The sequence below is a fragment of the Microcaecilia unicolor genome, chromosome 2 (genome assembly GCF_901765095.1).
Source record: "Microcaecilia unicolor chromosome 2, aMicUni1.1, whole genome shotgun sequence".
In the NCBI taxonomy this organism is placed as follows: domain Eukaryota; kingdom Metazoa; phylum Chordata; class Amphibia; order Gymnophiona; family Siphonopidae; genus Microcaecilia; species Microcaecilia unicolor.
This window is the reverse complement of record NC_044032.1, coordinates 404,564,454-404,576,884: the sequence shown is the minus strand read 5'-3', so window position 1 is coordinate 404,576,884 and position 12,431 is coordinate 404,564,454. Positions and strand designations below refer to the sequence as shown.

At 42.9% G+C, this 12,431-nt stretch overlaps 1 protein-coding gene across 1 annotated transcript in view; it reads left to right on the top strand.

Annotated features, from left to right (window-relative positions):
- AMBN (ameloblastin) overlaps positions 1-9,642 on the top strand; it is a 74,890-nt gene extending 65,248 nt beyond the window's left edge. Inside the window, exons 9-10 of the mRNA XM_030192144.1 lie at positions 5,246-5,290; positions 9,085-9,642. Coding sequence (XP_030048004.1) covers positions 5,246-5,290; positions 9,085-9,642 — 603 coding nt within the window. The remainder of the gene's footprint in view (positions 1-5,245; positions 5,291-9,084) is intronic.
- The last annotated feature ends 2,789 nt before the right edge of the window (positions 9,643-12,431 follow it).

The window sequence follows — 12,431 nt, the reverse complement described above, 5'->3', positions numbered from 1 at the left end:
ATCTCAAGAGGTACAGATATGTCTTTGCACTTCCATCTTGCATTAACTTTCATGTGCTTTCAAGGGAAGGGGATAGGACTTGATATACTGCCTTTCTGTGTTTTTGCAACTACACTCAAAGTGGTACTTATTTGTACCTGAGTCAATGGAGGGTTAAGTGATTTACCCAGAGTCACAAGGAGCTGCAGTGGGAATTAAACCCAGTTCCCAAGGATCAAAGTCTGCTACACTAACCACTAGGCTACTCCTCCATAAGCCTTGCTTGCATTGTATTAATATCAGACATTAATATGCATGTTAAACATCTTATTTATATGTATTAACTAATTGCTGATGTGCAGTTTAGCGTATCAACCCCAATATTTACAGGGACAAGAGAGAGTTTACTAGAGTGACTCACTGCGTATCTCTCATATGGAAACAGTGTCTATGTAATATGGCATCTTGCCACATATTGTGCTTCTTGATAGAAGTCAAGTAAAATGTCCAGATTGGTGATAAAGTTTACTTTATCTATAAAACCCCTTAAAGTGTAGCATCTATAAGTCACAATATATCCAGAACAGCCCTATGATATTTACTTGCTATACTACTATCATGCTCTATCGTTATCATGCACCCAAGATCCTGCAATACTAAATAACTATTTTCTTATGTACCTCCACTATTCATGATGTAATGTAAGCCACATTGAGCCTGCAAAGAGGTGGGAAAATGTGGGATACAAATGCAATAAATAATAATAATAATATTGTCCCTAGTAATGAGTCTTCATTAGTTGCTATAAAATGATGAGTATCATGGTCATTTCTGTCCTTTCTGTGGATAGCTCATCCAAAGACCAAGACCACTGCAGGTGTTTTTAAGGTTTCAGACAGTACAGTAGGCTTCTTTGAGGTCAGCAGTTCTTTTGCTTTGAATGCTGAACTCTTTCCTGAGAGCTTTGAAGCCCTTGGAAAGAGTTCTTGTGGAATTGGAACTCAATCAGGATGGTCAACACTACTTGCCTTCCCATCACACAGCCTCTCCCTTCCCCTTCCATATCCTCAATCACCCACACAGGGCACCATCAGGGCTAAAGTCAGCCCTGAGCTTAACTCTAAAAAGTAATTGTAGAGCATGTGTTTTAGGATGCTGGTTTCCCTTGAAGGAAGGGCTGGCAGATTTCCCTCCATATCATCAATTGGATGGATGAGGCACACACAGTGTGCATACCTGGTTCTTGAGAGAGACACAGATGGGCATAATCGAAAGGGATGTCCTCGTTTCGATTTGGACATCCTCGCAAAACGTCCCCATCCAGGGACGGGGAAACCCTTATTTTCGAAACAAGACAGACGTCCATTTTTCATTTTGATAATATGGTCAAGGATGCCCAAATCCTGAAATTTGGTCGTCCTTAGAGATGGTCGTCCCTAGACTTGGTCGTTTCTGATTTTCAGCAATAAGGGAAGTCCATCTCAGAAATGACCAAATGCAAGCCATTTGGTCATGGGAGGAGCCAGCATTTCTAGTGCACTGGTCCACCTCATGTGCCAGGACACCAACCGGGTACCCTAGGGGGCACTGCAGTGGACTTCATAAATTGCTTCCAGGTACATAGCTCCCTTACCTTGTGTGCTGAGCCCCCCAACCCCCCAAAAAAAACTCACTACCCCCAACTACACCATTACCATAGCCCTTATGGGTGAAGGGGGCACCTAGATGTGGGTACAGTGGGTTTCTGGTGGGTTTTGGAGGGCTTGCTGTTTCCTCCATAAACGTAACAGGTAGGGGGGATGGGCCTGGGTCCACCTGCCTGAAGTGCACTGCACCCACTAATGTCACGTCTGTGGCCGTGACCACCCTCAGACTTACCTTATTTCTGGGGGTCAGCATCTGTGCTGGCTTCTGTCTGTTTCTGTGTTAGTTTTGTCTCTGTCTCTGTGTGCTGATTACTTCACTAGACCTCACCTGTGTGGGCTATGCCTCTCTGGGGAGCCAGCATCTAAGATGGCTTCCGCCTGTTCTGTTCCAGCTTCCAAGATGACTCCTGCCTGTCCTTCTTATGTGTTCCAAGCCTCTCCTTGGTATGAGTGTGTTCCCTGCTCCTGTCTTGCTGTAGGTGACATCATCAGTGAGAGCCTTCATAAGGAAGTGCTGTACTGGCATTCAGGGCCTTTGCATGGTGTGTGTGTTATGCCAAAAGGTCGTCAGGTTAGTGAGTGTACTATTGCACTGCCTCATAGCCTTTCTCTGGGGCTCTTGCCCATCTGCATTTCTGTCTGTGGACTGCTAATCCTTCTATGTGGGCTCCTGCCCTTCCGCTTGTGTGTCTGTGGACTGCTAGTCCTTCTGGTGCTCCACTCTGTGTTTGGAGCCACTGAAGCTTCCGCCTTTGTGTGTTCCCTGTCTGTGTTGGGAGCTGCGGAAGCTTCAGCCTTTGTTTGGTCCCTGTCGGTGGTTGTTAGCACCTGAAGCTTCAGCCATTGCCCTGAACTCTGCTAATATCCTGGTTTATTCTCCTGTCTGCTGCCCAGCTTATGTGTTGCCCTGAACCTATTGCTGCCTAGCTAGTGTGTTTATCCTGAGTGTATATCCTGAATCCTGCTTCTGCCTAGCCAGTGTGTATATCCTGAGTCCTGCATATCCTGAGTGTATATCCTGAATCCTGCTTCTGCCTAGCTATGGTGTGTATCCTGAGTGTATAGCCTGAACCCCACCTCTGCCAAGCTTGCATGTCTATCCTGAACCCTGTATATCCTGAACCCCGTTTCTACCAAGCTTGTCTGTATATCCAAGCCCCTGTTTCCAGCTAGCCTTTGTGTACGCCCTGTCTGCTTAGTCTGTCTTGTGTTTCTTGCTAGTGGCTGTGTAGCAGCTTTCAGTCCTAGTCTAGCTTAGTTCTGTGCCTAGCCTCCCTCGTGTTTCTCAAACCCGGAGTGGGTCCTCTGGATCTTCAGTTCCTGCTCTGTCCTACAAGTCCTGCCGGCCACCCGCACTCCGGAGCTCAACTCCGGAGGAACGGTGGTCAAGCGCAGGTGAAGCTGTCCTGTTCTGCCTGTTCTAGTTGCTTGCCTTTGTTACTACTCCAGTCCTATGTTCCAGTCCTGCTCTTCCTTGTATCCAGTTCCAGGGTAGTCTTGCCTGCCTCTGCCGCTCCTCGGCAGTGGTCCAAGGGCTCATGAATTCCGGTCCTGCCTCAAGGCCCCGACAACTAAAACTGCTCCAGGTACCTGCATACTGCTGTGATGGACCTGAGTATGACATCTGAGACTGGCAATCAATATTTTTAAAGATGTTTTTTGAGGGTGGGAGGGAGTTAGTAACCACTGAGGGAGTAACGGGCGGTCATCCCTGATTCTCTCCGCTGGTCATCTGGTCATTTCGGGCACCTTTTTGTGCCTTGGTCGTAAGAAAAACACGACCAGGTAAAGTGGTCCAATTGTTCATCAGGGACATCCTTGTTTCTTTTGATTATGGGTCGAGGACGTCCTAGTGTTAGGCATGCCCAAGTCCCACCTTCACTATGCCTCCAATACGCCCCCTTGAACTTTGGCCATCCCTGCAACGGAAAGCAGTTGGGGACGTCCAAAATCGGCTTTCGATTATACCGATTTGGACGACCCTGTGAGAATGACGCCCATCTTCCGATTTATGTCGGAAGATGGGCGTCCTTCTTTTTCGAAAATGAGCCCAACAGTCTGTACTCTGGTCAAGGAACCTCACTGCAATCTCTGTTAACACGTTGGTTATACAGGGGAATGAAGTCTGTATTATAGTGACAATTAGACTTCTTTTTCATTTCAGTCCATCACTTCAGGTTAACCCAGGTCTTGGTTACATCCAAAAACCTCATAGAAATTACTCCAAACTTTTTTATCCACAATACCCAGTGAGCTCACACATAACCTAAAAATAAGTATATAAAAATGTAAAAACTTGGTTGCCAATCACTTATTTGGAGATGGTTCAATAATGCAGAAGAAATTAATACTATTTGCAATTACAACTATTTAAAACTACAAAACTACAGTAAGTGTTTGTCATCAATTTCACTTTTTTCTTAGAATCAGATTATTAATAATACCTTGACTGGCTCACTTTAACCAGTTAAGTGAATATTCAGCACTGGCTGGTTAAATTTTTAGCGTCCAAAGATAGGACTAATATTTAGGTAGTCCAATTTGGATGCTAAACTTAGCCGGCCAGCATTTGAATATTCATGGACAACCAGCTGTAGTGAGCAATATGATCGGTTAGCTTCTATCCCCCTGATTCTATAAAAGTCGCCAAAAATTGCATATGCAAATTTATTCATGTTCCTGATTTGTGCATGCAATTTAATAGCTTTTTAACAAGCAAATATTGGACCTAGTTAGATTTAATTGACCAACTTGCATAAAGTTAGATGTAGGATCTGCGCCTAAAATTTACACATGATCCAAAAAAGGGGGCACAGAAATGGGAGGGTCAAGGCATTTTGGGGCAGAATGGGGGCATGGTTTAGAGTTATATGCGTAATTACAGAACAATGGTGCTCCATGTGTAAATTTAGGTGCAGGCATTTGCACCATGTTTTCATTGGTGCAAATGGCCATGCCTAAATTTATGTGCAACTCTCCACTTAAGTGTGTATTCTATAAACCATGCCAAACTTTAGGCATGGATTATAAAATACCATTTGCGTGATTGTTTTTCAACATCGATTTTTTAGGCACCATACATAAAAACTAGCCCTATGTGCTAAATGCTAATATTCAATGGAGATAACCAGCTATCTAATGCTGAATATTAGCACATAGTCAGCTGAGCACAATTTAACTGGCCAGGAGCCATTCTAACTGCTTAAATAGCACTGAGTATCAGAGAGAAATTCTATAACAGGATCTGGTGTAGGTCAGCATTACATTGCAACATATAGGCCAAGTCCATTGCCTAAATGCTGCACTTTGAAATGGAAATGACACTATAACATGAGTGAGTTGCCCATGCCCCGACCACATGAACACCCCATGCATCTGCGCACTACGCTAAGATTATATTTGCAGAATACCACTTAGCACCCAGATAGCAGAATTAGATATCAAACAAATAACTAATTGTATTCAAACCTGCATAGATGCTTGTGGGCTTTTATTCTTGCCTGAAATAAAAAGTGACTGTGAAAAGCTATGAAAAGCAGTGTTTCTAACAGTTAATCGAATCAACCTGTTGCAGGATGCTTGTTTGATCCATCTTCTAACATGTTGTTTGTTTTCCAAAGGGTGCCCCTGCTAGGCTGGGTATTGTAAGCTCAGAAGAAATTCAGGTAGGTAATCTGGATGAATCGCACAGGACTTGCTCATAAAATTATTCATTGGTGTAAGTAGGATGGAAAAGTGTGGAGTTGCATACTGAGATGCATTAAACAGCAATACAATCCATTAAAAATTGAGATGAAAGATATTTTCTTATGTTATATGAGACAAGAATGGGCCTTCAGTAACAACCTTTACTACTGAGGAGAATTTGAATAGCTTGTGTTATTTGCAGTGGTGTAGGAAGGGGGGGCGGTGGGGCGGTCCGCCCCGGGTGCACGCGCTGGGGGGGGTGTTGGCTCGCTGGTTCTCTGCTCTTTCTGCCCCGGAACAGGTTACTTCCTGTTCCGGGGCAGAGAAGGCAGGGAAGCAGCAGAGCCGACGCAGCTCCCAGTGACGTGCACTGGGGGCGGATCGGCCCTCCTGCCTGCCCCCCGCTGCAAGGTTGGGTGCATTTCGGGGAGGGCGTTCTGGAGGGGGGGCACCGTGCCCTGCACCCGGGGGGGGGTGCGCAGCGGCGACCCGCCCCGGGTGTCAGGCACCCTCGCTAAGGCACTGGTTATTTGTAATGTTGTTGATAGTTTTGGATCTTGCACATGGCAGTCCCTTTTCAAAGGGAAACAGTGGATCTTAGTAACATAGTAGATGACAGCAAAAGCCAAAATGACCCACCAGGTTTGCCCAGCAAGATGGTTAGAGTAGTAGCTACCAGTTCTTGCAGGTTTACGTCTCCCCCTGCCATCATTTAGAGTGCTTTGTGCAGGTTGCTTCCTCCTTTGCCTGATGGTTTGTAACTGTCACTTTATTTTGCTTCCCTTTGAAAATGGACTACCAAGTAAAAAGACCAAGAGCAACCTCATGCACTGCACAGAGAGCAGGCTATTCAAACGTTCTCCCATGGCATCTGCAAAGAATACTCTCCAAAAACGGCTGTGTACCTTGCAACTGCTATTTGTATATGTGGCCAAGAAAAGGCAAAATAGTGAGTGTACAAATGAACATCCCTGGGGTAAATCTCAAAAGGTCATCTAAAGTTAGGCACCAGGATGCTGAGCGCGGATTCTATAATGGCATCTGGACTTGTGATTGTCATATATACAATACTATCATAAGTCTGCAGTTACACACCTAAATAGGGGCCCTGTTTACTATGCCGCGTTATAGGTGCATTAGCATTTTTAACATGCGTTAACTATGTATACGTGCCTACAATATCCCTATAGGCGACTACATGGTTAGCGTGTGCGCTAATTGTAGGTGTATTAAAAATGATAACACACCATAGTAAACAGGGCCCTAGGTGTGAGCACTTACAGCAGCCAAACGGCTGTTATAAATCCTCATGCCTAACTGTAGGAACTTAGATGTGTAACTACAGGTGTTCTAAAACCCCCATGTGCAACTGCCAGACATGCCACTCCCAGGTCCACACCCCCTTTACAGTTCACACTTTGAGGTTGATTTTCAGAGCGCAGGAGGAGTTAGACCTCCTAACTTCTACGGTCAGTGCTGAACCTAGATATTCAATGCCAGGCCATTTCCGGTGACTGGCATTGAAAATCCGCTTTATTTTGGGGCAGTTTCAAGATAACCGGCTAAGTTGATATTCAGACTTAGCCGGCTATCTTGAAACTGGCCAAAAATATTCTATGGTTTCACATGGCCAAATATGAACACTAAACTCGCTTTGAAAATTGGTGGATAACAGGTTATATCTCACGATATAATCAGCTATCTGCTATCTGCTAACCGGGGATATTCAGCGGGGGATAGCTTGTTATTCCCCCCCCCCCCCCTCAGTATTAGTGGATAACTGTCTAAGCACTATTTAACCAGTCAGCAGCTGTTCTGGCTGGTTAAATAGTGTTGAATATCAGGGGGTTTGGAATTTACACGCTCGATTTAACTGCTAATTACTTCCAATGTGTACCAATTAACATTAATTATATCCAATAATTGGTCATTAATGCCAATTAGCAGCTTGTTAACTGCTGCTAGGGGTCATGGAGGCCATTTTGAGAAAGGATTTGCGACAGGCAGGAGCAAGTGGGCATTGCTCCTGCCAGTAGGACCCCCTTAGAACACCGGTGATAAAAAAGGTAGGCCTGGGGGCCTATGGGGGTGGATTTATTTATTTTATTTATTTATTTGTTACATTTGTACCCCACATTTTCCCACCTATTTGCAGGCTCAATGTGGCTTACATAGTACCGTGAGACAGTAGCTACCTCCAGTGGTGAAACAAATACAGAGTGATATTATAGTCAGTGAGATAAATATATTACAGATACAGTAGGGAATCGTAGAGAAGAGTTATATAGAGTTCATTATAAATTGTTGTTTCTTTGTGTTGCTGGGTTAAGGCATTTAAGTTCGGTCAGTAGTGTATGCCTTTTCGAAAAAGTTGGTCTTTAGTTATTTCCGGAAGTTGAGGTGTTCGTACGTTGTCTTTACGGCTCTTGGAAGTGCATTCCAGATTTGGGTGCTTATATAGGAGAAACTGGATCCATAAATTGATTTGTACTTAAGTCCTTTGCAGCTAGGGTGGTGAAGATTTAACTATGTTCGTGATGATCTGGTTGAGTTTCTGGTAGGTCTATGAGGTCATACATATATCCCTGGGCATCACCATAGATAATCTTGTGGGCCAGGGTGCAGATTTTGAAAGTAATATGTTCCTTGATTGGGAGCCAATGTAGTTTTTCTCAAAGGGGTTTGGCGCTTTAGAATCACGATTTTCCAAATATAAGCCTGGCTGCTGTGTTTTCAGTGGTCTGTAGCTTCTTTATGAGTTGGTCTTTGCATCCCACGTAAATTCTGTTGCAGTAGTCAGCATGGCTTAGTACCATGAGTGAGAGGTCCTGGTCTGGGGCTTACTGTGTTTTGGGGAGAAGGAGGAAGGACCAGGAATCCCTTAGGCTGCTACCCAGGATTTAATTGGGCATCCATTTTGTGCTGAGTTAGGCGCACATTAGCACTTAATGCAACTTAGTAAAAGGGCCCCTTAAACAATGCCGGGCATGAATTGTAAACATTATCCAGTAGTCATTCTTCAGAACATTTGTTTGGTCTGTTGTTTTGAGTAAAGTAACATTAAAACATTTTTTAATCCTTTTAGCTTTTTACCTGAACCCTCTCATGTGATCTGCAATATGTTTTTCCTATAATAATTTTGAGTGCTTGCTTTTCCCTGGATTGTTTTTCTATTGTTTCCTGCTTAATCATTAGTATTGCTATTAATTTTCCATATCTAAGCACAAACTGTGGATAGGAATACATATTTTTAATATTTAAGGGATACATTCCGTATTTTTTTCTCATTGGCAAGATAGCTTGAGATCACTATTCAAAAGCAATTGTACAGTCAGCAGCAGCACCAACCACATAAATGCTTTAAAAAAAAAAAGAAAATTTGATGAGTATATGGTGATGAAAAAATGAGTGCTATGCGCAATTCTTTAAGCAGTGCTCTAAGCTGGGCGCAAAGATTTACACCAACTGAAAGTTAATCCCCACCCCTAAATTAGGCGGAAATTGGGCGTATTCTGTAACAGTGCGTGCAAAGTTATAGGATGGTCATGCCACTGAATACTGACCTCTTTGTTTCTTATTGTGATTTTCACTATGCATGAAAAAAAGAGAAAAATCAAGAAAAGACCGTGCACTAATAATATAAAGTTGCATTATAAACACAGACTTGCCTAAATCAGCATAATTTAGGTCATACTTAATGAATAAAAATAAGAAGCCTGTAGTTCAGCAACTCCATGCTGAATTATACACTGTTTTGTTTTTTGGCTTACAGGGTGGCATGGCTGGTATGGGTGCCTACAGTGCTATCTATCCAGGGTTTGTAGGCATGGGGCCTGGCTTTGGAGGCATGCCACAAAATCCAGGATTCCAGGGAGACTTCACTGTGGAAGACGATCTGCCGGCAAAGGGAGGCCAAGCAATTGGACAAGGGGGTGTAGTACAGTTTCCAAATGGAAATATTCCAGCTGTTGGGGCTAATCCAGTGCCTGGACAGACTGTCATCATCCCTGAAGGCAACCCAGCAGCCCCCGGACCTGTGCTACCAAACCCGAATATATACTATCCCAACCTGGGGCTTGATCCTGTTGGCCAGAGCAAACTGCCTATGGGAATAACTCCTGCTAGTGTCCCAGCAGTGACTGACGATACATTTGCCAATTATCTGCCCGTAGGCACCGAAGCAACAACACCTCTTGGTATTCAGCAAGAAATACCAATGACTTTTGCCGAGTCTACGGTTTCACCTGATATACAAGGAATATCTTTTGTTGAAAATGAGTTCCGGCAGCCACTGGTTATGCAAGACCAAGGATACTTCCAAGAACCTTGACAGCATTAATAAGATGTAAACTCCGCTTGAGCTGGATACTGTTGGCTCCCAGATGCACAATTGCTATATTCTTACTTGGAAAAAAAAATATATAAATATATGTATACTAACCCATAGCTACAACTAAAAAGTCTGGGTCACCCTCTACATTTGCTTCTTTGTTTGGAATGAAATGTGTGGTATTTTCTAAACCTGATGGTTATTGTGTTGTTCTGCAATTGATTCCCAATATACAGTGCTATTCATTAGTAATTTAGAGTGCTTATGTATGGGACCAATAATGCTCCATTATTCAGGTACAGTGCTTTGCAGAATACCAATTGGAGGGGGTTAATATGTAATATTAGTATTAATGAATCAGACTGCAGTATTTTTAGGACTGAAACACCTATGAGTCCAATGGGAATTGTAGTATGGAGTGTTGCCACGATTTGGGGTTCTGCCAGGTACATGTGACCTGGCTTGGCTACAGTTTGGAAAACAAGATACTGGGCTAGATGGACCATTGGTCTGACTCAGTATGGCTACTCTTATGTAGAACCATTAATGAAGCATTGTAATAATAAGTGACCACTGTTTCCTTGAAGCTGAACGAGAGTCCTCAATTATACAGCCCTGCCAGTGGGAGGTGCTCTTTCACTAATTTATTTTCAATAGAGTGGGACAGGCAAGTTCTGCAGGACTCCAGGGAACCTACCTGTCCCTAGAGATTGAAAACACAATATTGAAGTACCACCCTCAACTGGTAGCAATGAGGTTGGAGGACACCCGCTCAGCTTACAGGAATCAGTTTAAGTGACCCCTGTTAATGTAACTTTTATTTTACAAACATATTTATATGTTGTGCATATTACATTATTTTGTATATCTATGTGTTCTATAGAAATGTGTTGCATATTTTAAAAAAAAGTATTAAAAAATGTTCATTGAGAAATTATTGCACAAGTAAATGAGGCTTTCTTTGTTTATGCAAATGAAAATTAATATACATTATTTACAACATAAAAGTTGCTTTCTGGTTTCTTGCCTGTTGCCCTCTTGTGAATTCAACTCTGACTCCTCCGATCTGCTTTAGTGATTCACAGTACAAATCCTGTCTGTTCGTATGTCACCAACTCCAGACTTCCTAACATTTAGGAAATGTACTTATGTGTGTGTAGAAATTGTGTACTGGGGAATGTCCTGGTGGTTTTGGAGCTCTTTCATCTATCAGATGGTGTAGTGAATCATGAGTGGAATGAACACACTACGAAGGCACATTGTCCCTCTTTGTGGCATTTCTCCCAATGATCTAAGACAACTCAGTTGCTGTGATTCCAAACTACTCTGACGAAACTATGATTTTTAACTGTTTTGAGGAGTAACATGTAAAACATTAAATTGCAAAAATCTCCTCATGAATTAGATATGCCAACTTCCACTTGCCACTGCAGGCCAGTCAGTGGAAGTTTGGATTTTGGTTGAATCCTTGCTTCTTGGAATACTTTCTCCCTCCTCAAGGGTTTTACATGGTATACAGCTTTCTTTTGTGGGCTCCCATTCCACTTCAGGGATGCCCGAATTACATATAACTCCCTTTATTGACTGTTCTGGAGCCCCTTCAGGCAACTCATCGAAAGGTGGGGAATCAATCAAGCTATTCTTCAGAAACCTCCCCAGGAGCACTTGATGCTCCATTTAAGGAACTAGATGGTGTTCACCTACTCCATGCTGGCTGCTTAATTCCTGATGTTTTTCTCCACTGGTCTTTATACCTTCTTCCAGACTGTGCCCAGATCTAGTCTAGCTTTTTTTCTTTACTACAAGGGGTCCCCACAGCCATAGAGTCTCCTGGAGTCTAGACTATACTGCAAAAGCCTCAAACACAGAGGTCTCATATGAACACCTTTGGAACTGGACATCTAGGAAAGAAAGCACACATACTATGGTCTCACAAGGATCACCTTTTGTTTGTCTCTCAACTATCTAAAGCCCAGCATAAAATTATTCACAACTCTGCATTTGCATCTTGGACTTAATGCTTTGGAACTTGCTTTCAAAGTACTTTCATACTGAAGACTCTATTCATAAGTTCAAGTCAGGTCTAAAAGCTTACGGGGTAATTCTATAACTTGGTGGCAAGATGCAGATAGTATTTGAAGACAAACAATTATTGAGAAAAGACCCAACTTGGCTACATTTCTGCTGAAGCCTGCATCAGGGGTCATCAAAATCTCATAGAGTTTTGGAATTCCCTTTTCTATGCAGTGCCATCTTCAGCTGAAGGGAAGGAAGCCAGGCCAGAAGCTGAAGACAGCATTGCATAGAAAAAGGAGATCCTTATTATGATCGAACGACCATTGTGTTCCAAGAATCTATGAGATTTTGATGACCTCTGATGCAGGCATCAGCCAAAACTTGCCCAAATTGGGTCATTTCTTAATAAATTTGAGTCTTCATCCAGAATTTTCATCTAGTAGCTCCTTATTCCTTTTGACTCCCTCTATTACTGGATGTTATTGCTTAAGTGTTCCTCTTCTTCATTCTCGCCAAGATGTAGATGCCACAATAGGGTATACTTGGCATTAATTCTACACAGGCTTCAGGGTGTGCATATTCTGTAATAGAATACTAATTGAAGCCATTGAAGCCACCAAAATGTAGGTGCTTCCATTTATGACAGACCAATGGCTAGCATATGTTGGTGCGTGAGTTTGCCCTGCTTGCCATTGCACACTAAGCAAATTTGACACATATGTTATAGAACAGTACATAGAAACACTATAAAGTAAATAATCCTGAGAAGAGAA